The sequence below is a fragment of the Drosophila navojoa genome, chromosome 2, assembly GCF_054131105.1.
Source record: "Drosophila navojoa isolate 15081-1374.11 chromosome 2, UAZ_NAV_1.0, whole genome shotgun sequence".
In the NCBI taxonomy this organism is placed as follows: Eukaryota; Metazoa; Arthropoda; class Insecta; order Diptera; family Drosophilidae; genus Drosophila; species Drosophila navojoa.
Genome location: NC_142890.1, coordinates 17190462 through 17217452, shown reverse-complemented (window position 1 = coordinate 17217452; position 26991 = coordinate 17190462). Strand labels below are relative to the sequence as shown.

General features: G+C 43.0%; 6 protein-coding genes across 8 annotated transcripts; all 6 read right to left on the bottom strand.

Moving 5' to 3' along the window:
- Positions 1 to 869: 869 nt before the first annotated feature.
- LOC108651854 (uncharacterized) lies at positions 870 to 8775 on the bottom strand. 3 transcript variants are annotated; one of them, XM_030385277.2, is made up of 6 exons: positions 8422 to 8775; positions 2492 to 2912; positions 2344 to 2429; positions 2040 to 2123; positions 1335 to 1585; positions 870 to 1260 (listed from the first exon to the last, which is right to left on the bottom strand). In XM_030385277.2, exons 2-6 carry the CDS (start codon positions 2904 to 2906, stop codon positions 1134 to 1136), a joined length of 963 nt encoding a protein of 320 aa, XP_030241137.1. In that variant the 5' UTR covers positions 2907 to 2912; positions 8422 to 8775; the 3' UTR covers positions 870 to 1133. The 3 variants fall into 3 exon arrangements, with proteins under 3 accessions (XP_030241137.1, XP_017957258.2, XP_017957267.2); XM_018101769.3 differs by lacking the exon at positions 8422 to 8775 and having other exon boundaries at positions 2492 to 3121; XM_018101778.3 differs by lacking the exons at positions 2040 to 2123; positions 8422 to 8775 and having other exon boundaries at positions 2492 to 3119.
- A 6173-nt stretch (positions 8776 to 14948) lies between these two features.
- On the bottom strand, positions 14949 to 16767 carry LOC108660308 (esterase-5B). The gene is made up of 2 exons (XM_018113657.3): positions 15316 to 16767; positions 14949 to 15253 (listed from the first exon to the last, which is right to left on the bottom strand). Exons 1-2 carry the CDS (start codon positions 16694 to 16696, stop codon positions 15009 to 15011), a joined length of 1626 nt encoding a protein of 541 aa, XP_017969146.2. The 5' UTR covers positions 16697 to 16767; the 3' UTR covers positions 14949 to 15008.
- A 612-nt stretch (positions 16768 to 17379) lies between these two features.
- Positions 17380 to 19157, bottom strand: LOC108660159 (esterase-5B). The gene is made up of 2 exons (XM_030385273.2): positions 17752 to 19157; positions 17380 to 17652 (listed from the first exon to the last, which is right to left on the bottom strand). The coding sequence occupies exons 1-2, from the start codon at positions 19130 to 19132 to the stop codon at positions 17414 to 17416; spliced, it is 1620 nt and encodes a 539-aa protein (XP_030241133.1). The 5' UTR covers positions 19133 to 19157; the 3' UTR covers positions 17380 to 17413.
- A 273-nt stretch (positions 19158 to 19430) lies between these two features.
- Positions 19431 to 21313, bottom strand: LOC108660307 (esterase-5B). Its single transcript, XM_030385272.2, has 2 exons — positions 19871 to 21313; positions 19431 to 19804 (listed from the first exon to the last, which is right to left on the bottom strand). The coding sequence occupies exons 1-2, from the start codon at positions 21258 to 21260 to the stop codon at positions 19563 to 19565; spliced, it is 1632 nt and encodes a 543-aa protein (XP_030241132.1). The 5' UTR covers positions 21261 to 21313; the 3' UTR covers positions 19431 to 19562.
- A 1147-nt stretch (positions 21314 to 22460) lies between these two features.
- LOC108651351 (esterase S) lies at positions 22461 to 24335 on the bottom strand. The gene is made up of 2 exons (XM_018100963.3): positions 22889 to 24335; positions 22461 to 22824 (listed from the first exon to the last, which is right to left on the bottom strand). Exons 1-2 carry the CDS (start codon positions 24255 to 24257, stop codon positions 22541 to 22543), a joined length of 1653 nt encoding a protein of 550 aa, XP_017956452.1. The 5' UTR covers positions 24258 to 24335; the 3' UTR covers positions 22461 to 22540.
- Positions 24336 to 25039: 704 nt separating this feature from the next.
- On the bottom strand, positions 25040 to 26890 carry LOC108648983 (esterase S). Its single transcript, XM_018097966.3, has 2 exons — positions 25437 to 26890; positions 25040 to 25371 (listed from the first exon to the last, which is right to left on the bottom strand). The coding sequence occupies exons 1-2, from the start codon at positions 26809 to 26811 to the stop codon at positions 25088 to 25090; spliced, it is 1659 nt and encodes a 552-aa protein (XP_017953455.1). The 5' UTR covers positions 26812 to 26890; the 3' UTR covers positions 25040 to 25087.
- Between the last annotated feature and the right edge of the window lie 101 nt (positions 26891 to 26991).

Below are 26991 nucleotides of genomic sequence, written 5' to 3'. Positions count from 1 at the left end.
GCAGCTTAAATGACGGCCAACTTTTTGGTAAACGGCAAAACTTGGCTAGCACAAATTAATCATAACTTTGGAGGCTACTGCTCCTGCTGCTCCTTCTGCTCCTGCTGCTGCTGCTGTGGCTGCCGAATTGGAATGCAATACGCGTAGCTAACGCATAACAACCCTCGTGCTGGTGCGCTTTCTGTTCTAGAATGCTGATACTTGGGCCATTAAAAATATGTTAGGCTTTTCGTAGTGCAACGTCGAGGTGTAGATATGCGTATCATTATTTGCATGGCTTCATTTTCTTTCAGGTTCGTCGTCGTCGTCAGTCTGCCTAATAAATTTTAGTGCGTCAACATTTATCAAAATGGCGAAAGTTTCGAGTTGCAGCTACAGACACACAGTGCTAGCCAAAATAGTCCTTTGACGGTTTCCATAGTTATTTTGCAACTTTTCATAGCTTCCCCGCATGCTTTCTACTTTGAGATGAGTAAGCCGTAAACTAGTGCAGAAATAGGATTACATTCAAAATATCTGAAAAGGGTTTAACCACCGCCTGAAGTCTAATCAACGAACTTGGTATGCAATAAAATACATTCTGTAAATTACGTCTTTTATAGAGAATTTATTTCACTTTGGTTTTATGATATAACTGTTGCTTACATTTAAATGTGAACACTGCTTGACGTTTACCTGCTTGCAATGTAAAGTAGCGAGCGAAATAAAACTGCTTTCCCAATGGGACTGCTCGTTGACGGACAATAGTTTCTTGATGTGACCAAGCAGTGCAAGGCGGGCAGCTTCCCACAGCTAAAATAAACGTTACTTCATAAACCCACTTAAAAAATATAATAATTAAAATTAATTTGCATTAATACTCGTTTAACTTTCACTTTATGTAAGGCTTTGTTTTTTTGTTGTTGTTTAATTTTTTGTTTCGCAGTAAATTACAGAGAAATGGCGCGTTTCGAGAAACGCAAATTGTTTTTGCAATTGCATAAGCATTTTCAATAAATACAGAATTTAAATAAATAATATAAATAGCTAAGACCTAGTTTCAAGTAAGCACATAAATTAATTTAATTTAATAAGTTTAATTTACTTTAAGTCGTCCAGTAACTGTGCCATCAATTCGTAGCACTCGCCACGCCTTAGACCTCATTGCACTCCAGATACAGCTGGCGGCAATCGAAGCCGGAACGCCCTCTGCGTCCAGCGTCATACAGGTGCTCGAAGCTGGTGTTGCTGCTGCGGCCAAGCATGTAGCTAGTGGCATAGCTGTAGAGTAAATTATTGATAGATATATATAGATATATCAAGAGGTTAAGCATACAGCGAAGAGGTCTACTTACGATCCCAGTTGGCAGAAGATGCTGCTGCCTCCGATTTCACGCACGCAGTCCGTATTGGCATCGCACATGTAGCGCTGCATGCACTTGTCGTCCGCGTTGCGGTAGGTGCGAACGTAGCCTTTGAGGAGCGCAATGCCAGCGACGGCTGCATCGCTCACCGAGTCGCGTTTGCCCAGGGAGCGGGCGGTGAGCGAACGGTGCGAGAACGAGGTCTTCAGTGCGTCCAGCAGATTCATAACGATCTGTATGAACTGTGAATGGGAGCGTCGAGAGTTGGTAGAACGTGTTGGTAAGGTGTGGATGTGTGTGTGTGTAAGAGGCGAGGTAATAGGGAAGCATTAGTTAATTAGTTTTGTGCCAATAACTATGTATATCTATGAATAGCAGTGTAAATGTGTGTGTGTGTGTCGTGTAGTGTAATGTGTGTACTATAATTTACATTGGCAACACTATGCAACAAAGCAAAGCTAATGTTAGGTATTTATTAAGCGATAAAGTTTTTTAAATCTTCAACTCCACGGCAAGTCATAAGCTGACAAAAGCTGCTTGATTCGTTGATTGGCTGTGGCAAATAGAGTGACCTGCTTGCAAGCGGGGCACGCATTGAACTGCTTGAAGCACGGGTTGAATTTATCTGTGCGCCTTTGTTTTGTTGCATAGTGCTTGCTTTCGTGTGCGTTCGGTGTGTAAGCAATAATGGTTTACCTCGCCAGCTTGCTTGGCCATCGAGTTGACTTGATCTGGATCTCTGGTGCCCAACACGGACGACAGCACAGCCGCCAAGATGCCCTGTGCGAATTGGTTTTTAGGTTGAGGAATAGTAGGAAATAAGTACAAAATGCAAAACAAAATACAAATAATAAAAAAGAAGAAGAGAAAGAGACCAATCACCAGATGAGTATAAATATAAGTATAAAAACAAACTGAAAGCGGCCAAAACACATATCCAAAAAAGTGGCACAAAAGCAAAAGAGAACGGCTTAAAGTTTATGACGGATAGGCCAATTACCTGCATGGGCGAGCCGCCGTTATCGACCTTGTCGATGCCGTCGCTGGGCGCGCCGCCGCCCAAGAGCGTGTTAATGATGCGAAGACCTGAAAGAGAGCAAGCAATCAATAAAGCCAAGCAACTCTAATATGTAGCGTGCGAATCGTACCCATGGAGATGACATTGGCCCAGGGGCTGCCGCCCAAACCAACTGAGTTGTCCACATCGTCGGACTTGGTCGGCGCATTGGCGGCTCCATTGAAGAACATGGTCATCACGGTGGACAGCATGTTGGACCAGGTGAAGCCACCGGGTCCGCTCACGGTTTCCTGTATCTGATTGCCCTCGATATCATCCTCGATGTCATCCAGCGCCACCTTCTTGGAGGCGTTCGGCTTCACGGCATACTTGCGTCCGCTGCTCTCGGGCCTATAGACTGGCGACTGGGACTGCGACTGCGACTGGGACTGGGCCAGCTGTCGCTGGTAGAGCTCCTGCTGGGGAAAGGCGAAGGTGAGCAGCAGGCAGTTGCTAGCCACTATGCAGAGCAGCAAGTAGGCCTGTAGCTTGCGTTGGTTCAACATGGCGCTCTGTGTGCGAAATAGAAAAGGAAACAGCCGCATCAAGTTTGTGTCTTCAGTCTTTCGTTTTGCGCATTTCAAATTTGTGCGAGACCCCAATCGCAAAGCTCACATAACACTTTCACATTGCGGGTTGCTTGAACCCGCGCACGATTCGGGCATGCAAATGAGTCCACAAAACGCAATCGAGCCACAATCGATCCACCAAATAGTGGCCGCTGTGCACGTGCAGTTACATGAAATAGTTGGCCCAAATCATGCGCCGGCTGCATGCGTGTTCTCATTCGCCCCCTCGCCAGGTGATATAACATAAAAGAGCTAATGCGAGAGGCGTTTGCCGCGGGAGACAATTGAAATGCCCAAATTTGGAGTTCTAGATAATAGCTATATACAGAATCCATTGTTAGGCTGAAATCCGACGATGACTTCACACGCCGAGTCCAAGCTTCAATGGAAGTAGAAAATATGAAAGTTGTTGTGGAGCGTAATTAAGCTCTGAGCGAGCCACTTCCGAGCCAAAAGACAAAACAAGTCTAACTGCGCGCAATTAAAATGCCAGTGTCTCGGTCAAACCGAACCTGTTCCCCAGTGGCAGAGGCCATATTAGAGAGCCGCTAAGAAAGCGGCCAAAACATACCAAATTGGCCAAGACCAAGTCGAAGCACCAAAGCCAAACCATAAAGCTGATGTCAAGTGCACTAGAAAATATATACACTGAATATATACATATAATATATGTATATATATACTTATGTATGTATATCAAAGCAAGAAAGCCGCCGTGCGAGGTGGCAAAATGCAATTAGAGTCATAGAGCTAGACTTCCTGAAACTCCAGTTAGCACACACACACACACACATACTCGTACATATACATATGTATAACTCAATATTCAAATGGCAAATTAGCTGCGACTTCTGAGCTGTGTGAGCTGAAGCTGTGCAATCTTCTTTCAGTCTCAATTATCTGTGTGCTTATATATGTATTTCTCTTCTCTCTGCTGTCAGTGGAACCAGTTCAGCTCTAGCGGCTCTTACACACAGCAAGATGTCATGCAGCATATTACCGTTAACATATCATAATGAGAGTGCAGCTGGAGCCGCTAAGAATGCCAATCGCTCTCCATGGGGCTTGGCACATGCGATTGCGATCGCATTGATTTCCATTTAATTGCCCAGCAACCTGTTCCACGCACAGACGAACAGAATCAGGCCAACATAATGGGTCAGCAGCAGCCAGTTCTTCTTCTGCTTCAGCTAGTGCCTTCAGCTGCTAACGGCCATCAGATTTGCCATAGAAATGTAAATTGTTTTGCCCGGCGATCATTAATCAACTTGCGACACAGTTCGACTCATTGTGGATCGCTTTTATAATTATGGCGCCTATGTAAATTTAGAAAGCTGTTAGGAACGTGCAACAGCACTTTGCAAACGGCCAACGGGCTCCATGGGAATGTGTCTGGAACGTGAGCCAGTGATCAGTGTGGATCGCAGCTCATGAATCTGTTGAGAATTTTCTGTGACGTAAACGGCTTTTACTAAACAGCGAAAATATCTATGAGCGACTAATAACAGTTGCCAAATAAATGAAATCTTATTATATAAAAATTGTATTATTCCAAGCGAAGTTCATTCAATTCTCAGTTAAGTCTTCTACATCTTCCATCGTGATATAACATTCTCATATCATATAAGAGAGATTATTTTGCTTTAGTAATGAGCATTTTACACGCTTCAGCGAGTTTTACATGATATATTATTATACAGATGAGAAATTGAATTGAATTTTGATTGGAGTTTTGTGGTTAACTATGTTTATGGTTCATAGTTTTTACTCTCGTTACAGTTAGGCACGCAACTCTTACTTTCACGGCCAGCGACAACGGCATCTACTCTATTTAAGTCAGCAACACACAAGTGCAGTCAGTAATAACAATAATTTACACATTTGCGTCGAATAACCGCAATTAAAATGATTTTTAATACTTTTTAAATACAATGGACACAGAAAATTAGAAAGTGTAAAAAAAAAAGCCGCAGCAAACGTAGCACGCGCTAAATGCCAAATAGCGGGAGTTGGCTGGGCTAAGCCGATTCAGGCATTGGCAGTGGGTTCTTGGGTCAATTAACATTTGATCTGTTAACAATATTTGCGGTTCGCTCGATATGCGTTTCATTTTCAATGCGGTGCAAAGTCAAAGCTCAGAAAGTCTCGTCGTGCTGCTGCTGCTGCTCGACTTGTATATACGCCTATATATATACATATATATAGATTTATATATGCGTTTGTGTGTGTGCGGTTAGACGCTGATTCATTCTGTGAGAGCCAGATTATCTCTCTCGCTTGTTGTTGTTGTCGCTGCTCATTTTCGGTTAACAACAGCCGAGCGCTGTCATCGACTGGTTTTGCGCCAAGAGAAACTCGAATGTGAGCGCTCGCGTGTGCTTTGTGGCGTTTCACTTTCTTTTTGGCCAAGAATTCGAGTACCTTCAGGTTTATTGACCACAACAGAAATGCGATTAAAACCGTAAAACTAAAAGTTAGTCAGCCGATCCGGCGCCGATCCCGTTCGTAGTTAAATCATTTTCTGAACTTTCCAGCAAGTTCGTGTCTTAAGTCTTTCGTTGCGCTCATTGGCCAAATGGCGCGCTGCGACGTGCGCCGCCTAACGGCACACTGTGTCGCATTTCAATGCGACTTGGAAAATGTGACATTTCTGTTAACATTTTTGATGAGTTATTTTGTAAGAGGTGCCAACGGGTTTCCAACACACAAATGACGCAATCCACTGGGCATAATCGAAGAGCCGTTTTAATTTGCATAGCGATCTATGTTTCATATAAACACTATATATATATATATTTCTATAGATTAGGCCTTGTCGAGATTAAAGGAAAGTTGCATGTGTCATGCAACAGCTGCAGCTGCAGTTGCAGGGAGTTTACTTTTACCTGACCCCAATGGGCACGTAACACTTAAGCGTCATGAAAGCAGAACCAATTGCAACTCGTACTGCCATTGTTGTTGAAAAAATATTGCACTTGAAGACCAAATTGCAACTGTCACGATCTACCACAGACATTTGATCTGAAGATCTGATGGAACTTTTGAAACTTTGAATTGAAAAGAGAAAACTTAAATTGAGTAAACAGAGCGGATTGAATTGGAATAAACACTTGAAACTGAACTTTTGTAAGTATATATAAACAAAGTTCTTGTTGTATGCAAGAAATGCTAGAATATCACTGGGAATCCCTAATGAAAATGTATTCTATTTATATGTATATACATATATGTTCTTAATGACAGTTTTGTGAGTCAGACCATTCTACATATAAATATATTTATTATATAATAAATATTATTATGAAAATAATAAATAGAAAATAAATAATAAATATACTTAATATAAAATTTAAATTTATTATAAAATATCAATACAAATTATTGAGCATTGCAATGTTTAATTTTATAAATATATATATGTATATATATGTATATTTAAATTAATAAATTTATTTATTAGTTTTTATATTATATGTAGAAGGTCTAGCCCAAACAGCTTTCTGCATTTTACACTGACATTCAGAACCTTCATTTGCTTGCTATCAAATAAATATGTATTTAACATTAAAGAGTTTATTGAAATTACGAGTTATTGTCATAGAATTTTCATAGATGTTATTTATTAGACAAAAATTAATATTATTATTGTTATTATTATTTTATTTTATATAATTAGTTATATATGAATTTATTTTTCTGTATTTTCAATTTATATTTATTTTTTTTTATATTTTTTTATATTTTTCATTTATTTATTTATTTTTAACTTTCAATTTATTTATTTAGTATTTGCCGGCAAACACAATTTTTTTCTTCAGTTTTAGAAACAATATGTGTATCCCATTAACGACAATTTAACATGCCTTATTTAAAAGCTCATTGAAAATGATTTTTCCATATTTATAAAGAATATGATATTTAAGGGCAACAACACTTGCCGTAGCATTAAACTAACAAATCGATTGAACACGCTTCGAGCAACGTAAAGAAAAACTTTCACCTCCAACTGGGCAACAACAACACAAACACAAACAACAACAACAGGCCGTGTTGACAAAGTAGAAGCCGCAAAATGCCAAAGAAACGAACAACAATAACAACAACAAAAGCCACAAACAAATGTCTTGCATGAATGAAAGTTACAGAAAGACTTGCTTTAGGCTACGCTGTAGAAAAAAAATCAACTAAATAAATATATATAGATATACATACATATATATATATACATATGGCAAAGTCATGGAATTTGTAAGACAAATTGAGCAAAGCAATGTGGTTAGAAAATGGGTTAAGGCATGCGACAACAAGAAATGTTTAGCTAGTGAACGAGAGCGAGCGACAGAGAGAGAGAGAGAGAGAGAAAGATTGATAGAGAGGCACTTTTTGCCTTTTGTGGGCAATTAATAATGAATAAAACAAACATTGAATCCAGCATCGAAGTCAAATCAAATACGAAGCCCCAAGCAAGGCGTTAATTGGCATGCCAAAAGAGCCACAAAAATGAGTTCACATATACACACACACACGCCAAGGTGCGGCCTTTGAAATTCTTTGGCCACACATTTGGGTCAGTGGGTGGCCCAAAAAGTGGCTGCCACTGCAGCTCAATGCTTGGCTCTTGCCCCAATGCACATTTCCATATGGCTGTCAATGCGTGAGTCCCTCCCCGCCCCGCCCCAATGACTGCCGTTGGCACGACCAGGTGCTACTCGCTTCGTCTACCTGTCGGTTTCTTTAAGCCCGTTGCGTGCGCTTTGTTTGCCTTGGCTTTTTCATGCAAAGTTGTTAACTCGCTTAACAATATAAAACTTCTTCATGCTGGCCACTGCTAAGAATTTTATGCTTCAGGTTCTGTTATTTTGTTGACCCAAATATTCGTCTAGCAGTTGCTGTTATTTCCTCCAGTGCCATAAACAAGCGTCCAAGCCATGCCAAAGCTGATTATTTGCATTCATTCTCAATCAATTAAGGCAAGCGAACTACGATTGGCCAAATGCTGTTCGTTTGTGCCAATCGCACATGGAATTGAATTGGAGTGTAATTCAATATAAATTGGAAAATCATAATCTAAACAGTTGAGGCTTTTCCCTTGCTTGCGAGCATTTCCACAAGTGTTAAGTTCCCATCAAGGCAGAACAAATTAATCTGATTTAAATAATGTGGTGCATTATATGGGATTAGGGATCAAGATGCAATTTGAATCATTTAATTATTAATTATTAACGAAGTTGATAAAGAGCTTGCCTGATGAGTATGTTTGATAAGCTAAACTGTGGCTCAGCAAATTCATTTTAGTTTCACAAGTGTCTACAGAAAATGTTGACTGAAGACAACTTAAGTAAACATTTCGATTATTTATAAGCACATTTTTAAGTATAATAATAATTTTTTAAATTTACTTTTACTTATATGTATGTAGATTGTCTACTTTAGCAATTTGCTTGCTGCTCACCTGCGTTTCTGCTAGCGTTCAGACTGCTCAGGTTAATTAGACGCTGCTGGTGTTGCAGAGGCTTGTTAAAACAACGATATGCACAAGGATCACGCAGCTTCGTTCGATCTCTCGAAATTTCGGGACGCACGATTTGAATAGCTCACGCGATGTTCGAGGAGGCACAATTCACCTGCAGCACTGCAATTGAGCACCACGGCAATAGAGTTTGAGTGTAATGTTATTTCTATCTCTTTCTCTTTACTTGTTTCTTTTCTTTTCGTTGCTTGTCAAAACTTTCATTTGCGATTTCACTACGCGTTTGCTTGTTGCTGCTGCTACGGCTGCTGTTGACGTCTGAAACGGCGATCGCCTTGAACTTGCCTTTTTATAGCCTGACCCATTTTCCCCAGCCCAGCTCAAGAAATGCAGCGAACCGGCTGCGCAGCCAACAGTGGCTGCGGCTGCGACTGCGCGACAGCCAACTCTATGCGAAACGCAACATGTTCAGCCGCAAACATGTTGCGTCTGCGCAGATGCGCGGTCCGCGCTGGGTTCGAGCGCGTGTAATTAGCTGCCCTCTTCTGTGCCGTTTATTGTCTACCTGCATGTCGGTGATTTACCGTTCAACTGCTTACCTGCCCAGCCCGTGTTGGCCAAGGTTTCGTTTTCATTAGCCGCCGATAGCTCACCTTAAGCTGCGTTTCTGAGCAGCTTCCGAGTCTCTTTGTTGCTGCTTAACGAGCGCGTACTCAATTACTCATCCGCCCTTTGTTGGCGGCAGACCGAAACTAACCTTGACTAGGATAACTTTTACAATGTTGACTGTGACACTGATGACTGATTGTGCTGGTTCATGGGTTAGACACAGACGAAAAGTAGACAAATAAAAATAGTTGCAATTTATTTACATATGGTAAACATTTTCTAAGAAATATCTCAGCAGATAATGAATTTATGTAGGTGCACAAACAGCATTCAGCGTGGATTGTATTTATAAAATATCAGCTACATTGCATACTTTGTTAAAATACAAACTATGCGTAGTTAAAACTAGCATATTCTGTCTTGAAAATTTATTAAAAACAATGTTACATGCGAGCATGCTGGAAATGCGATGAATGTGCAAAAGCAATTCGAGTGAATGAAATGCGAAAACAATATAAAGGATTTTGCGAGCTAAGAAAGAATTTGGCCAATAGCAAAACAGGCCAAACGCAGCGGGTTACTGCACTTATATGCGAGTGTGTGTGTGTGTGTGTGTGTGTGTGTGTGTGTGTCTGTGTGGTTGTGTGTATTTACCGAGCGCTGCCTGTGCTTGCATACAAATGTTGTAAGCCATGGACTCAATCTGGCCCTTCGCCTGCTTTTTTCGTCTGCTTTGCTGCTTCTTACACATTTGTGTCTGTCTCAGCTTCTTCTTTCTCGTGTTGTTGCCCCCAACAGTCGCACACGTGCAAAAAAGTTAAGCCGTTCGAGCAAAAGTTTTCCAACAGTCAGACGAACGGACAAAGTATTAGAGAAACCCCTTCGAACGCAAATCTGGAAAGTGCTAAGCAAAAGAGAAAGAGAGAGAGAGAAAGAGATGGCAAATTCACATAGACACACACGTTCGACAGCTAGCTGCATTTGTGTGTGTGTTTACATTTAGTTGTATTCGATTTGCATAGCAGATTTAAAGCAACTTTGAGAAAGGGGTCAGAGCTCCGCTGGCTGGCGACCCAAATCAAAGGCAGCTCTGCGGGCCATCAGCCATCAGCATCTGCTGGGCGTACAGATGCAGGTGGGCGGGGTCGGCGCTTAAACGCCTTCCATGTTGGTTATTAAGTGGCCTTAAAGCCGATTGGTCAAGTGACGTGCTGCTTGTGCAGTGGCTTTGCTTATTGAATAAATGTGCCCGGATTTATGCAAATCCCAGCTACAGCAGCTGCCCAGGTGACCAGCTGGCCAGGTGGGCCAGCTGACATTTGCCTCTGCAGCTTCCATTCATATATTTGCACTGGGTCGTGCCTAATCCCGCCATAATTGCTCAACATTCGTTATCTAAATAGTGACTGTTGCAGTGACAGCGACAGCAGCAGCAACAACAACAACAACAACAACAGCAAATGGCGCTGTGACTATGACTACCCTACCAGAGCCTAATTCAGGGATATGTGCAAAGCTGTTGTTATTTATCTTTTGTATTTGCGTTTGCTCTGCACATTAGCGTAATTATTCCTATGTATGTGTGCAGTGTGTGTGTGTGTGTGTCGGAAAACCCGTTGCCAACAACTGTCTAAACATTGGCGTACAAATTCGTAGCTTATCATTTGCTGTGCTTATTGACTTTGGCATCCATTGCCAGAATTATGGTTTACAGTTATTCAATTGCCGTCGCCCAAATGATGAATTATAATTTAATTACGTAAATTATGAGCTTCGTTTGTTACATATATAAATAACATTATTCCTATGTGTTTCTCATTCAAATTTAATCGAGCCAAATATTTCAATTAAAATATTTTCCATATAACTGTTATTTTGGGAACTCATTTACAGCCATAGAAATATCTTTTTCGATGCACTTCTTCAACTAATCCTCTAGCTTGGCTCTTCCAAACAAATGAAACTAGCTGGCAGTGGCAAACGTTTCGAATCTAGAAGGAAAATGAAACTGAACTAGTTAAGCGTTTCGATTGTGTATCAATTAGCGGACATTTAAAAATTCTCTGTGTGTGTTTGCCCGGCGCATTAGCACGAATAGATGTTGTTCCGGCTCCAAAGTGCCCCCCTGGCCAACCAGCGATGCCCGCTCACCCGCTCTGGGTCTGGGTCTGGGTGAAACCGAAAAAGTGACCCAGATTTCGTTTCGTTTTTTCTGTCTGCGTGGCTGTTCTGTGTGTGTGTGGTGGGCGGGAGGCAGGAGGCGGGAGGCGGGGAATCGTTGCTGACAAATTGAAATCATGACATTAACCTCGACGTCACACACACACACACAAGTCGAATGACACATACGTCTACATGGGCAAATCGGAGAGATTGTTGCATACTTTCAGGCATAAAATTTATGCACAGCCCTTGATCTATACAGACAGCTATACATATGTATGCTGCTGGTGTATGTGTGTGTGCGTGTGTGTGTGCGTGTGTTTGGTAATATGAAATCAATAAATCGTAAGCATTCTTTTATTGCGCATCCTGCCAGACTAGAACACAAGACGGAGCGAAGCCTCCTTGTTGATTTTGTTGGTGTTTTCTTTTCTTGGTCGTTGTTGTTCGCTATATACATATATTTTATTTACTTTATATGATTTTTTATAAAGGATAAAGATGGCTACGCCAAGCACCGCCAAGGACCGCCAAGGACGCCAAGCACAGTTGCTGCCAAGCTCGGGCTAAGCGAGCCCTTGCGCTTTGTGAGTTTATCAACGCAGAACCACTCGACAATCACGATGTCTGCTGTCAGTGGGTCAGCGGTGGGGCAGGGGCGGAACAGCGACTCACTCGACTTTATATTAATTCATATTCTGCTTTTCGTTGTCCTTGACAAAATGCAGCATTCTTATGAATACTTTCTTTATTGCTGCGCTTTACAAATAAAGTAGACAGGAAATCCGGGCGAAAGCAAAAGTTTGCCAGCAAATATAAATGCCATAGCTTAGCTTATGAATTTCAGAGTAAGTATATATATATATATACATGTATATAGGTACAGAAATATTGGTGGATCAATAGAATATGGACAGCCCCGTATTTATAGGGTATATTAATATATATGTAATAAAATCACTGATCAAGTTGAGGTTAAGGACATTCAGCAGCATTAAGGAATACAAAATAAATTATTTATTATAATTTATAGCTAAATTTAAATAACAAACGCTCAATTCAAATTCTGCGATAGTCTAGAAACGTAGTTTACATACATATACATATATGTGCATCATGATTATATTTAGTTAATCGGTTAGTCATTATGTTAGATGGACACATTTAACCGCTAGGCAATTGATTCGCTCTACATTCGTATGCTAATCCATTTGTGCACGTTAATTAATTATAGGCACATTGGGGAATTCAAAGAGCTTGCCGTTGCCACACACACAAACCTACACACCTGCACACCCACACACTCACACACACACACACATCACACAGAGTAGAATTTTGTCGCTGTATTTATATCTCGTTGACATTGGGACAGTTGGCTCGGCTCGACAGGTCGAGAGGCGAAAGCTCATTATTGCTCATGTAAATTGCATTTCAATCAATGTCCTTGAGCGGAGCGCCTCTATCCTGGCCTCTGTTATAGAGTTGTCTCTTATATAACTTTATTAAGGACTTGCAAACTCAAGATGCGAAGCCCGGAAGGTTCAGTTCTACGAAAAGTTCGTTTGGCAACTGCCATTAAATGTCTGCTGGCAGCTGATGGTTAAAAAAGGATTCGTTTTCTACACATGCTCGAATCGTTTTTATTACTATTTATCAAAAGGAAAATGAAAAAAGGGGCTGGGTAGGGGGAAATCATTAAAAATGCAAGCAAAACACATTCTTTGGCCTCATAAACATCAAATTTGTAAGGCCGAAACATCTGTTAGGCTTTTATTGCGCCTCTACATAAGTATTATGAAATATAGAGAAAGTTTCCCTGATGATACAACCGAGTCCTCACGCCATAATGCAAGTTTAATTTCCAGCTCGACACGCAAAAAAAGGGCTCGATAAATAACGAAACAATATTTTTTATACATATACAATATGTGTATGTAGGTGCGTGTGTGTGTATGTGTCTTATATAAAAGATGTGAATATTTAGTCTGGAAAATGTAAAATTGTTGGCTTGGTGATTTGAGCAGCTGCTGACTGACGCCATTTGTGGGCGGACTGTTGGGGCGCGGCTGTGCTGGCAAGATAAAGTACGCTTCTGTGATAAATATAACAACAAGTACCCAAGGCACGCACAAGCCGTTGTCCAATGGCCCCAACCGGGCCAGATCGGGCAAAACGCATCCAAATTTCATCCAGCCCAACTACCGAGAGCCCAGGGCAGCGGGTTAGACTGGGGACTGCCAGTTAGGAGCCGGAACGGCAGCTGTTATAATGATGCCAACGATACATCATCGCAAAATGCTAAAATTTTTGGCAGCGCCGAGTGCCGAGTGCGCCGTCAACAGCTGTTACCGCTGATGAATCCTTTGGGTCCGGTTCGCTCCCTTGGCTGTCTCCGCTCCTCTGTCCCCCTTCCGTCTTGCGCCTTTCGCCTTCCACTTTCATCCTGCCTGCCTAATATTTCAATATTTCTCACATAAAAGGCATAAGTTATTTTTCATATTTTCCAGCAAAGCAGCCTTACTTTCCCCCCTCCCCTCCCCCACGGCACACTGAGCTGTTGCATTGCTGCGCCCCTTAGCTGCGCTTTTTGGCTAATTTCCCAAAATAAATCTCGAAATTGCAAAATACACAACAACAGGCACATAATTAACTATCATAAAATATGCAAGGCACGCGCTTCAGATTCCAGCTTGGGCCACAGTCCTCTCTTGCGCATTCCTGTTCAAACGTATTTGCCATTTGTTTGCAGTTTTCAAAGTTTTTGGAAATCCCCCATCGCATTCATGTATTCTAGTTGTGCTTCTTTTTTTTATCATACCCTGCTACATATGTCTGAGAGGTTCTATAGAGTTTGATGGGCATTTATGTCAAATATTTATTCGTAAACAAACAAAATACTATATTATATAATTTAATATATATATTTTTCGCAAGGTATATAAAAAATTTAAAAATATAATAAAAATTAAATAAAAGAAACCAAATTGAATTGTCGTCTATTATCGATAAAAGCGAAGTAGCATGAGCTATCGAAAAGAGATATCGATGTTCAATTAGACAGACAGATTCGTCTATACATAGAGGTTGCTCCTCGCTCAGATCAGGAATATACATACGTATACACTTTATTGGGTCTATCACGCCCCCTTCTGCCAGTTACATACATTTTCACAAAATCATTATACACCGATTTTCCATTTTCAAGGGGCTCGGGGTGCAAAAAGACAAAATGGCAAAATGAGAAACCCTGAGCTCGCATAGTGAAGCATTACGCACCACAAGCCAGAAATTCCAAAGCCGCTTAAAACAAAAGGCGTGTGGGCCATAAAGTGGCATTCGTGCTGGAAGGAAAGCCAGATGAACTCTACGGAAAAGAAGAGCGCAAAACAGCACTCAGCTGCTGCCACGGATTACCATAGACAGCGTAGCTCTGGCAGTGCCTAAGCAACCACAACAACTGCCTGCTCAGGAAAGAGTGTTGTTATAATCTTTCTCTCAACTCGTTTCGACAAAAACCAGTTGTTGGTGCTCGACGATATTCAGATAATTGCTTGTTCTTATTTTGTTTTGTATTTAATCAAGCTTTATTTGCGACTAATTACACCTTAATGAATAATTAAATCAAATTTAATATGCCTGAGTTCGGTTAAGCTCAAATTATATAAAAATTGTTAATTTGTTGATTTATAAATTTGATATATATTAGGCATAAATTAAATAAATTGAATTTGAATACTTTAATTCGTTTTATTTTCCAGTTTAAGTTCAAATGTCATAACACATCAATTTAATATTTAGGCAATCCAATCAGCTTTGGAAATCTCACAGCCATGGCGCTTGATTAGAAGGAATTCCACATGCTCCTGGGCAGCATTGTTTGGAAAGACGCAAGAGTCATAAGTCAAAGGCTCTTTGTCACCTTGCACAAGGTCCTCAAACATTTTGACAAGGTTTTTGGATATAATTTCCTCGTCTGCACGCAGAGGCTGTCGCGAGGGACTGTCAAAGAATAGAAAGTAATCATCCCCGTGTCCAGTGCCTACAAGAAGGAAGTATTTGATTAGGGGGAGCAGCTATAGTGAGTCGCAAATGTTTGCTTACCGACTACAATATCGTCTCGCCTGGCCAGCAGAGTCGCCCTGCCACGAGTCGCGGGATTGTCGTAGACATAGTAGTAGATGGGACTCTTGCTGTGCTTGCGATGCAGATCTATGGATCGTATCGAATCATTCCTGAATAGCGCATCGGTGAATATTCGCTGCACGTCCATGTAGTTCTCCACGCTGAAGTTCCGATTGCCCAGGTACTGCTGTCGCAGATCGCGTGAGTAGTCGTCCATTTGCTCTATTGTCTTGCTAGAGTCTCGGTAAAAGAATAAGTGGGGCGCCAGCTCGTACCAGCGCTTGTTGAGCTCCTCGATGAACTCCCTCCCATTGGGCTGCTTTGCTAGGAAAATGGCTGCATTGTAGGAGCCATCCTCTTGGGTATGTGAGATGAGCCAGGGAACTTGCGAAAACTGTCCACTCTTGATGATGTCAACGGGATTTTGAGTCAGAAACGGCTCGGCCGCATCGACTGGCTCTATCACGGGGCCGAATGGAGCGAAGGGCACGTAGTCAAATACCAAGAAGTCCCGTACGGCCGTCACAATTTCCGAGGCATCCTTCCTCTTCAGGCACTTTTTCAGCTCCAGCGAGTCTTCGAGCAGACCGCAGCCCACGATGCGACCCATTTCAAAGGCCCGTCGACGTCCACCTTGCTGCACCGTAGACGGCATTAGGGCAGTTCCACTTATTAGGGCGGCCGCCTTTGCGAGCTGCTGAAAGTCCTGCTTCAGTAGGTGCAGATGCACCGAGGCTGCTCCAGCCGAGAAGCCGACTACGAGAACATTTTCCGGCTGCCCACCGAAGCGCGCAATGTTCTCCCTGATCCACTGCAATGCCAGCCACTGGTCCTTCAAGCCAAGGTTGCCTGGCAGAGCGCTGTCGCCGCTGCTGATGAAGCCCAGTGGGCCCAAACGATAGGTGATCTTCACCACAATCACGTTTCCGCTGGCCATGAATGCCTCGTGGCCGCTCCCAGCTGGACCGCCGAACATGAAGGCGCCGCCGTGAATGTTGACGACAACAGGAAATGAGCTGCGACTGCTGTTCTTTGGCCTATACACGTTGACTGTCAGACAATCCTCGACGCCCGTCAGTTTGTCCTCTTGATCAGTGTACTGGTTCCACTGTATGCACTCGACAGGGGGTCGGGTGGCATCGAACGTTTCCTTCCATTGCTGGGCGTAGCGTTGCGGTGCCTCAAAGCGCAGCTCCCCGACAGGTGGCTCTGCATAGGGTATGGACTCGTAGCTGTAGTAGCCTTTGTTGTCGCGTCCGCGTAGCTTCCCATTGGGCAGCTCCACTAAGAGTGGATCGGCAACGGCCGCCGCTGCTGCACAGAGCCAGAACAACAAAATTCGTATGGCGTTATCTCCCATGACCTTTACTCTCTCAACACTGAATGTGCACTGTGCCAATCGCAGATCGGCAGCATTTGTTTTATTTCGATTCTCGCAAATATTATTGCTCCGTTGATAGCCCCTAATTATGTGGACTCTGTTAACGTTTCAAGTGCTGATAATAAATATCATTTCAAGTAATAAACAGAACCGGTTTACTCTAAAGCAGCAAAAATTTGCATCTCATCGACAAACAACAAACATAACATATATAGAGAATACATATACAGATAGAATTTAAATATTTTATAAATATTTTTTATTATTTTTTTAAATTTATATACAGTATAGAATATATTTATAATCTAAATTATTTACTCTTATTATTATTATTTTAATATTATTATTTTATATTTATTTTATTGTTAGCTATACTTGTATATGTTCAGAATTACTGCGAGGCATGTGAAGCAGCTCTCTATCTCTACCCACATTATCTCGGAACACGCAATTATCATAGGTCAACATGCTTATTAAATTAGTGTAGATTCAATTTTAGATTTTGCTCAGATCGAGCTTAGAAAATAATCATCGGAATAAACATAGAAATTTTTGTTGCATGCAGAACTCATCATAATCATATTTATGTGAATAATCAAAGACTAATTTCATGGCCAAGGAAACCATGGTAGCTCGCAGCAGTAGGATGCGGTATTTTTGTTAGTTTTTTTCAATGAATCGCAGTTATATAATTGCCTATATCGGCGTTATTTCTAGTGCCTCGCAGCTGTTGTTCCTAATCAAAACATAGTGCAGCTGCTTCTGGCCAATATTGTTGGGAAAATCGCAATTGTCATAGGTCAAAGCGCCAGTGTCACTGTAGGCAAAGCCCTCCAGCATGCTTAGAAAATGATTGGAAATGATCTTCTTATCAGCTCTGGGTCGACTAATTGTCTTGTCGAACATCAGAGCGTAATCATCCCCATGTACTGTGCCTATACGTAAATAGTTGTAAATTAGTCACGGAATAGCTAATATATATAATATAATAAATAATATATATAATAATAAATATTTCTGTGCTGGAATCTTACCAAAATGAATATCATCCCGGCTGGACAATTGGTGTGCAATGCCTCGTTCAGCTGGATTATCGTAGACGTAGTAGTAAATGGGACTCCCTCTATGCTGCCGCTGCAGATCTATGGTTCGTAGAGTTTCGTTTATGAAGAACATGTCCGTGAATAATCGCTGTACCAGCAGGTAGTTCTCCACGCTGAACTTCTGATTGCCCAGGTACCGCTGTCGCAGATCGCGGGAGTAGTCGTCCATTTCGTCAATAGTCTTCATAGAGTTGCGATAGAAGAGGAAGTGGGGTGCTAATTCGTACCAGCGATTATTGAGTTGGTGGATCAGCTCCCTTCCATTGGGCTGCTTAATCAGGAGAGCAGCTGCGTTGTAGCCACCATCTTCCTTTGTATGAGACACGAGCCATGGAACTTGGGCAAATTTTCCACTCTTTATGATGTCAATGGGATACTGAGTGAGAAAAGGCTCTGGAGCATCGACTGGCTCTACTACCGGCCCAAACGGATTAACCGGCACATAGTCGACGAGGAAGTACCGACGCACAGCTCTGACTATCTCCGAGGCATTCTTGGACTGTAGGCACTTTTTCAGCTCCAGCGAGTCTTCGAGCAGGCCGCATCCCACAATGCGTCCCATTTCGAAGGTGCGCCGATGCGCTCCTTGCTGCACCACCCAGGGGTCCAGGGCATTTCCACTGAGTGACACAGCGACCTTTGCCAACTGGCTGAAGTCCTCCTGCAGCAACTGTAGGTGTACCGAAGCACCGCCGGCTGAGTGACCAAGCACTAGAATATTCTCTGGCTCTCCACCAAAGCGAGCAATGTTTTGCTTGATCCAGCGCAGAGCCAAGCGCTGATCCTTGAGTCCAAAGTTTCCCGACAATGAGGCGTCGCCTGTGCTCAGGAAACCCATCGGACCCAGTCGATATGCAATAGTCACCACAATCATATTGCCTCTGGCCATAATCGGTTCGTGACTCTGCTCAACGGGTGCACCAAACATGAAGATGCCGCCATGAATGTTCGCTATAACCGGAAACGAACTGCGGCTCGAGTTCTTTGGCTTGTACACGCTCACAGTTAGACAGTCCTCGACGCCCACTAGCTTATCTGCACCCTCGACAGCCTGACTCCATTGCATGCAGTAGGCGGGAGGCGTGGTTGCATTAAATACACTGTCCCACCGGCGAGCGTATGGCTGGGGTGGCTCGAATCGTAGCTGACCAAGAGGTGGCTCTGCATACGGTATCGACTCGTAGCTGTAATAACCCTCGTTATCGCGGCCACGTAGCTTCCCATTGAGCAGCTCTACCAGCAGCGGATCTGTGGCGACTTTGGCAACTGAGCCGATCAGCAGTGGAACGAGGAAGTATTCTACAATGTTCATGATTTGCACCAAACCAAATACCGAGGCGAACTATAAGTTGCTCAGAAAATGTGCCTTCTTTTATAGACTGCATTTCCACATGACCTACGACAAATTTGACGTCCAATTAGTCACACTCTGAACTGAGAGATCTCGCTTATACGACAGCCATTATATAAGGCATGCAGTCAGTAAATTAGCGAGTTCATTGCAGTCGTGCGCAACTCATTCCCATTCACAACTCGCGGCCATTATCTATATAATTGTTTATCAACAGAGGTGATCAACGTCAGTGATCCGCATTTGAAATCTTGTGATGTTTGCTGCTCAAATGAAAATTAATTTATTATTAAATATCTTTCATATATGAATTGAAATAGTTATTTTATCTTCTATATAATTGCACAAAAATCTCTTTATATACATATATATCTCTCTTAATATAACTTCGCTAACTAATTGGATCTAGGTTCAGGACTTCACAGCTGTTGCTCTTAATTAAAATAAATTGCAGCTGCTCCTGGTCAATATTATTGGGAAATACACAATTGTCATACGTCAAGGCGCCGCTGTCGCTTTGAGCGAAGTCTTCCAGCAGGCGAATAAAATTCTTGGAGATTATCTTCTCGTCAGGGCGGGGTCGAGTGACGGCCTTCTCAAATACCAGAGCATAATCATCGCCATGGCCTGTGCCTATAAGCATACAAATTGATATCATTCAAGATATGCTCCATAAATAATCAATGAAGTGGATCATACCAAAAGAAAAGTCATCTCGTTGGGACAAAACTTGAGCGCTGCCCCGAGATGTTGGATTATCGTAGACGTAGCCATAAACGGGACTCGTGCCATGCTTGCGATGCAGATCTACGGATCGTAGGGTGTCGTTCCTGAACAGTATATCTGTGAATATGCGCTGCACGTCCAGGTAGCTCTCCGCGCTGAAGTTGCGGTTGCCCAGGTACTGCTGTCGCAGATCGCGTGAGAAGTCGTCCATTTCGTCGATAGTCTTCTTAGAGTCACGATAGAAGAGGAAGTGGGGCGCCAGCTCGTACCAGCGGCTGTTGAGCTCCTCAATGAACTCTGCGCCGTTGAGCTGCTTGGCCATCAAGAGAGCAGCGTTGTAGGTGCCATCTTCCTGGGTGTAGGTGGTTAGCCAGGGCACTTGGGCGAACTTTCCACTCTTGATTATCTCAATAGGGTGCTGAGTAATGAAGGGCTCCGCTGCATCCTCGCTCTCCACCACCGGTGCAAATGGAGCAAAGGGCACATAGTCATAGACGAGGAACTGACGCACAGCTCGGACTATCTCTGAGGCATCCTTGGACTGTAGACACTTTTTGAGCTCCACAGAGTCACTTAGCAAGCCGCATCCCACGATGCGACCCATTTCGAAGGCGCGTCGACGCGCTCCTTGCTGCACCACCCAGGGGTCCAGGGCATTTCCACTAAGTGCTACGGCCACCTTTGCCAACTGGCTGAAGTCCTCCTGCAGCAACTGTAGGTGTACCGAAGCACCGCCGGCTGAGTGACCAAGCACTAGAATATTCTCTGGCTCTCCACCAAAGCGAGCAATGTTTTGCTTGATCCAGCGCAGCGCCAAGCGCTGATCCTTGAGTCCAAAGTTTCCCGACAATGAGGCGTCGCCTGTGCTCAGGAAACCCATCGGACCCAGTCGATAGGTGATCTTAACGACAATCAGATTTCCACTGGCCATCACCGGCTCATGACCATGTTCCACGGGTGCACCGAACATGAAGGCGCCGCCGTGGATGTTGACGAGAACCGGAAACGAGCTGCGACTCGAGTTCTTGGGCTTGTACACGCTCACAGTTAGACAGTCCTCGACGCCCACTAGCTTATCTGCGCCCTCGGCAAACTGATTCCACTGCATGCAGTAGGCGGGCGGCGAGGTAGCGTCAAACACTTCGCTCCACTGCTGAGCATAGGGCTGAGGTGCCTCGAAGCGCAGCTCGCCCACAGGTGGCTCCGCATAGGGTATCGACTCGTAGCTGTAGTAGCCTTCGTTATCGCGACCGCGAACTTTTCCATTTGGCAGCTCGACTATCAGTGGATCGGCAGCAGCTTCAGCTGCCACTGTCGTTGCCGCTGCTAGACAAATCAAAGCGATCGAGCATATGCGCGACATTTTGATTCTCACAGCACCGAGTCTTGATTCACACTAGTCTCGCCTTGGGCGAGCTGAGCTTTATATGCATGCGATTGAGATTAGTTCTCAATTGATTCTCTCGCATGCCACAAATGAAACTATGTGAATATGAAACATGAGACTCGCTCTATCATTGGCGAATCGATGCGAGAGTTGATTGCAAACGCATTGCTGAATAACGAGACTGCTCTGGCTGTGATTGACATATCGAGGGTAATGTTTGCTCAGTCTATTTACAGACTCACAAACTAATTGAGCATAGTTCGAGATAAATATACATATTATTAAAACGAATTGCTGCGTATATAAATACTAGTTATTATATGAATTATTTGATAATATACTCTAGCTCGTGTTAAAGCAATTAATAAATTCTAAATTTAGGTTTGTCATGCTATCAGATGAATATGAAAGCAGAATGAAAAATAAAATAAATAAACAGAGACCATTTCAGTTTCATAACTTGCTTGCTTACGTGATTTTATGTATTTAGATTTATTTATTTTATTTTTAATTTATTTGTAGTATTTATTATCATTAAATTTACCTCTTAATTTCTTATTATCTATTGATTTTATTATTATTATTATTCAATTTATGTATTTAGATTTATTTATTTTATTATTAATTTATTTGTTTTATTTGTATTATTTATTATTTATTATTTAATTTACCTCTTACTTTTCTTGTTATCTATTGATTTTATTATTATTATTATTCAATTTATGTATTTCGATTTATTTATTTTATTATTGATTTATTTGTTTTATTTGTATTATTTATTATTATTTAATTTACTGCTTACTTTTCTTGTTATTTATTATTATTATTATTATTATTATTATTATTCAATTTATGTATTTAGATTTATTTATTTTATTATTAATTTATTTGTATTATTTATTATTATTTTATTTACTTCTTACTTTTCTTGTTATCTATCTTATTTTATTTATATTTTTTATTGGCCATATAACTCTTAAAAACATCATATTTATTCGTATTACTTTCGCAGTTTAAATCACATGCAATCAATATTTTATTTTCCTAATAGACTAATCTTGATGCCATTCCACTCGATGCTCTGTCCAAAAAGTTATTTTGATGTGGTATGCTCACTGTAAAATTTGCAATTAATACTCGATTAAAAGTAAAAGATCTCTGTTTTTGTTTGCTTGCTTTTATTTATTGGCCCAACCAGCTACTATTTATTTACTGTGGCATATCCCCAGTTGATACGTGAAATGCTCTACAATTTGTTATGTAGGTATGATTGGAATTTTGGGCTTATGGTCGGAGACAGCGTCGGGCAGGCGGTCTGCTTGAAGGTTCGTGCACTTGGTGCGCTGAATAACTACCACCTCGAAGTGCTTCTTGCCCACGTTGTCCTGGAAGACGCAGTTGTCATAGACAAACTGACCCGTTTCGAGAAAGCCTTCGACCATCTTGACTAACTTCCAGGAGATGAGCTTCTCGTCAGCGCGGAGCGGTTCGCGGATGTTATTATTCATCATCAGGAAATAGTCGTCACCATGAGCCGTGCCTGCGAATTGATAGATTGGCATTAGCTGCTATAGTTGGCTGGGAATTCGAAACAAATATATTACCTAGCACTAAATCAGTGCGTCCTGCTATGAGTTGGCCAATGGATTGAGTAGCCGGATTGTCGTAGATGTACGTGTAGACGGGACTCTTTCCATACGTGCGCTGAAGATCAACTCCGAGCTCGAAGCTATTCTTGAACATCTCGTTGGTGAACATGCGTTGCACATCGAAATAGTTTTCCAAGGTGAAGTTGCGAGTGCCCAGATACTGCAGCTTAAGCCTCCGGGAGCGCGCGTCCCTCTCTCGTTTGTTTAGGGTGTTGCGGTACGAGAAGAAGTACGGCGCCAGCTCATACCACTGCGAGTTCAGCTCAAAGAGTCTCTCCTTGCCCGTTTCCGCCAGCTTGGTCAGCAGCAGTGCAGCATTGTAGATGCCCTCGTCCTGGCAATAGGCCATTAGCCAGGGAATTTGAGCGAATTTGCCGCTCTTGATGATGTCGATGGGCATCTTGGTGATGAAGGGATCCACCGTATCTTCGGGCTCCAGGACAGGTGAGAACGGAGCAAAGGGGACATAGTTGAAGAGGAGGAAGTTCTTAAAGGCTCTCACTAAATCAATCCCATTCACGGCCTTCAAGCATTCTTTCAGAACCGCTGTACTGCGAGGAGTGCCGCAGCCAAAGAGCCGGCCCAACTCATATGTCTGCTCACGGGGACTCGGCTGCACTGCCCACGGCGCCACTGAGTTGCCACCCAATGAATAGACTCCCTTTATGTCGGCCATATCCTCGTGTAGCATCTGAAAATGAACTGAGGCAGCTCCCGACGAGAATCCAAGGAGCAATATGTTTGTGGGATCTCCGCCGAAAAACGAAATGTATTTCTTGATCCACTGGAGGGCCAAACGCTGATCCTTGAGCGCATAGTTGCCCGACCAGTGGGCATCGCCGGTGCTCGCAAAGCCCAGAATTCCCACGCGATGGTTAATCTTCGCAACGATCACATTTCCGCTCTCCATGAACTCCCTGGCACCGTCTTGGACCGATCCACCGAACGACCAGGCACCGCCAAATATATTTACCACTACCGGGAAACTGAGGCGCGAGGCGTTCTTCGGCTTGAAAATGCTAACGGTCAGACAGTCCTCGCTGCCCGTCAGCTGATCGGGCGTCGTGACGAAGTGACTCCACTGCAGGCACTCCACCGCCGGCTTTGTAGCATCGAAAGTCTCACGCCATTCGCCAATAAAGGGCTGAGGCGGCTCGAAGCGCAGCGGACCAACGGGCGGCAGGGCGTACGGAATCGACTCGAAGGTGTAATAGGTTCCGCGGTCGCGTCCACGCACTGTCCCGAACGGCAACTGAACCAGAAGGTCATCACCAAGTGCGGCTGTTGTGCACAGGCACGCGATCAGAAATATTGTATTCTTCATGGTTTACTCAACACGGGACCACAAGTTAAACGAACAGCAAGTCTGGTTGACGGAATGCTTTTGTGGGGAACCTTCAGACATTGCGGCCTTTTAAACACTTTCGATGGGTCCAATTTCATTCAGCTGACAGAGAAGCGATAAAAATGCTCATAAAAATATGATCTTTCTCCTATAGGGGCAATGTAATTCCAGGGTGCTCTACGAGAGACTTTTGACCAGCCATAAAATCTATAGCAAATCGATGTCAATTAAAATAAATAATTTATATGCAAAACAAATTTACCAAAAACCTTTTCTGATTGCTATATATTTCTTATATACTCTGCCGACATAGTATATACTATTAATAAAACAGTTCTATGGGTTTTAGACGTATAATATTGTAGATGTATATACTTTTGATATTGTGTAGTCAATGTGAATACATATACCAAATTTCAAGTCTCTAGCAAAATAATATCGTTTCCCTTATTCCAAATTCAGTAGTCTTCGATGTTTCATCCACGAAATAAAATCTTGAGACATTTGAAACAATGATTTCAATACTCACTGTCTGTCTGTCTGTCCGTCTTGTATATTATCGTTTTGCTAAGATGTCAGATACAATATTAGACTAAGACGCCCATCAGGCTGATGATTCTACTTAAACGATAGTTAAAGATACAGCTCATGGCTTTTAATTGGCATTAAATATCGATATAGGAAAGAAAAAAGTTTGTTTGGAGTTTGTTTAATAATTTATTTACCAAAAAAAATACCAACTCGACTCATCATCTCATCTCATCGACTCATTGATTGTCTAATTTATTCACAGGCTTATCAATATCGAATTAGGATTTCACTATTGGAGATGGTGGCAAATGGTCAGACACGGTCTCCGGCAAGTGTCTCGCCTCCTGAACCTCGCAATGAGTGCGCTTGATGACCACCAACTGGAACTGCTTTTGGCCCCGGTTGTCTGGGAATGCGCAATTATCATAGGCCAGCTTCCTGCTCTGGGCGAACTCTTCGACCATCTTGACGAGCTTCCAAGAGACCAGTTTCTCATCCGCTCGCAGTGCTCCACGCATCGGCTGGTTCATCAACAGATAGTAATCGTCGCCCAAGCCCGTGCCTGTGAATAGTTTTATAGATATATAAGCTACTGCTTCTATTTGGCTTCTTCAATAAATACTCAACCCATGAAGATGTCTATTCGCTTCGCAAGCAAGTGACCCACTGATTTGTCAGCTGGATTATCGTAGACATAGGCATAGACAGGACTGCTTCCATGCTTCCGGTGCGCGTCTAGGGCCTCCTCGATGCCGTTCCTGAAGATTTCATTTGTGAACATGCGCTGCACGTCGAAATAGTTCTCCACACTGAAGTTCCTATGGCCGAGGTACTGCAGCTTTAGTTTGCGAGAATGAATGTTTCGCTGCAATTTATTCATGTCGTTGGGGTAGTAAAAAAAGTGCGGAGCCAGCTCATTCCAGCGAGAGTTCAGCTCATAAATTAATTCCTTTCCACTCCTATCCTTTTCCAGCAGCATTGCAGTGTTGTAGATGCCATTCTGCGTGGTGTAGCTGGCCAACCAAGGCACCTGGGCCGCGCCTCCCCTCTTGATGGTCTCAAGGGGGGATTCGGTGAGGAATGGATATTCCAAGTCGGGGGACTCGATAACTGGCCTAAAGACTGCAGATGGTATAAACTCAAAGACTTGCAATTTCTGAACGGCACTAGCGATCTCATGGCCCATTGTTCTCTTGAAGCATTCCTTCAGTTCAAACGAGGACTTTGTTCTTTTACAGCCCAGGACTTTGGCGAACCGAAATGCATCCTCACGTCCACTACTTTGCACGGCAAAGGCAGACGTGGCTGCTCCACTAATGGAAATGGCGCCCTTGACATACGTCTCCATATCCTTGTGCATTAGCTGCAGATGTACTGCAGCGCCTCCTGCGCCAAAGCCAAGAAGAATTATGTTCTCTGGATCTCCGCCGAATCGATCGATATTCTGCTTAATCCATTGGATCGCGAGGCGCTGATCCTTGAGTCCGTAGTTACCAGGAAGTACGTTGTCGCCGGTGCTCAGAAACCCAAGCGGACCCACTCTATAGTTGATCTTCACCACGATTACATTGCCACTGTCCATGAAGTGCTCAGGGCCGTCGTCGAGAGAACTGCCGAAGGTCCACGCTCCCCCGAAAATACTTGCGACGACCGGAAAACTCTGCCGAGAAGCGTTCTTGGGCTTGAAAATGCTGACGGTCAGACAGTCCTCGCTGCCCGTCAACTTGTCCGGCTGATCGATCCATTGACTCCATTGCAGACACTCAGTCGCCGGCGTGGTGGCATCAAAGGTCTGTGTCCATCTGTCAGTAAATGGGAGTGGATCCTCTAGGCGCAGGTCGTTGATGGGCGGCTGTGCATAGGGTATCGACTCGTAGCTGTAGTAAATGCCGTTGTCGCTCCCACGTAGCTCTCCATTTGGCAGCTCGACGAGGAGCGGATCACTTGAGGCAGATGGTGAGCATGCCGAAAGCAAAACGATTGCCAAGGCGAATGTGTTCATGGTGTGCTCCAAGTCCAACTGTTTTAACAAAAGTCTATCAATGCCTATTTATTCGCACATGGGCAGCAGCGCGAAATCGGATTCGTTCCCATGGCTTACTCCATGGAAGTAAAAAGCATAAAGGGCAAAGGCCCGGGCACTCTGTTTACGAGCAGCTGCCTTATATTATATTATTTAAAT

Bases quoted from the DNA above. Each gene is read 5' to 3' on its own strand.
- LOC108651854 (XM_018101769.3), bottom strand. From the start codon at position 2,945: ATGCGGCTGTTTCCTTTTCTATTTCGCACACAGAGCGCCATGTTGAAC. The intron at 1,586-2,039 runs GTAAACCATTAT...TCCCATTCACAG, and splicing joins TGGCCAAGCAAGCTGGCGAG to TTCATACAGATCGTTATGAA. The intron at 1,261-1,334 runs GTAAGTAGACCT...TTTACTCTACAG, and splicing joins ATCTTCTGCCAACTGGGATC to CTATGCCACTAGCTACATGC.
- LOC108660308 (XM_018113657.3), bottom strand. From the start codon at position 16,696: ATGGGAGATAACGCCATACGAATTTTGTTGTTCTGGCTCTGTGCAGCA. The intron at 15,254-15,315 runs GTAAGCAAACAT...TCCTTCTTGTAG, and splicing joins GCGAGACGATATTGTAGTCG to GCACTGGACACGGGGATGAT.
- LOC108660159 (XM_030385273.2), bottom strand. From the start codon at position 19,132: ATGAACATTGTAGAATACTTCCTCGTTCCACTGCTGATCGGCTCAGTT. The intron at 17,653-17,751 runs GTAAGATTCCAG...ATTTACGTATAG, and splicing joins CCGGGATGATATTCATTTTG to GCACAGTACATGGGGATGAT.
- LOC108660307 (XM_030385272.2), bottom strand. From the start codon at position 21,260: ATGTCGCGCATATGCTCGATCGCTTTGATTTGTCTAGCAGCGGCAACG. The intron at 19,805-19,870 runs GTATGATCCACT...GTATGCTTATAG, and splicing joins ACGAGATGACTTTTCTTTTG to GCACAGGCCATGGCGATGAT.
- LOC108651351 (XM_018100963.3), bottom strand. From the start codon at position 24,257: ATGAAGAATACAATATTTCTGATCGCGTGCCTGTGCACAACAGCCGCA. The intron at 22,825-22,888 runs GTAATATATTTG...ATCAATTCGCAG, and splicing joins ACGCACTGATTTAGTGCTAG to GCACGGCTCATGGTGACGAC.
- LOC108648983 (XM_018097966.3), bottom strand. From the start codon at position 26,811: ATGAACACATTCGCCTTGGCAATCGTTTTGCTTTCGGCATGCTCACCA. The intron at 25,372-25,436 runs GTTGAGTATTTA...AACTATTCACAG, and splicing joins GCGAATAGACATCTTCATGG to GCACGGGCTTGGGCGACGAT.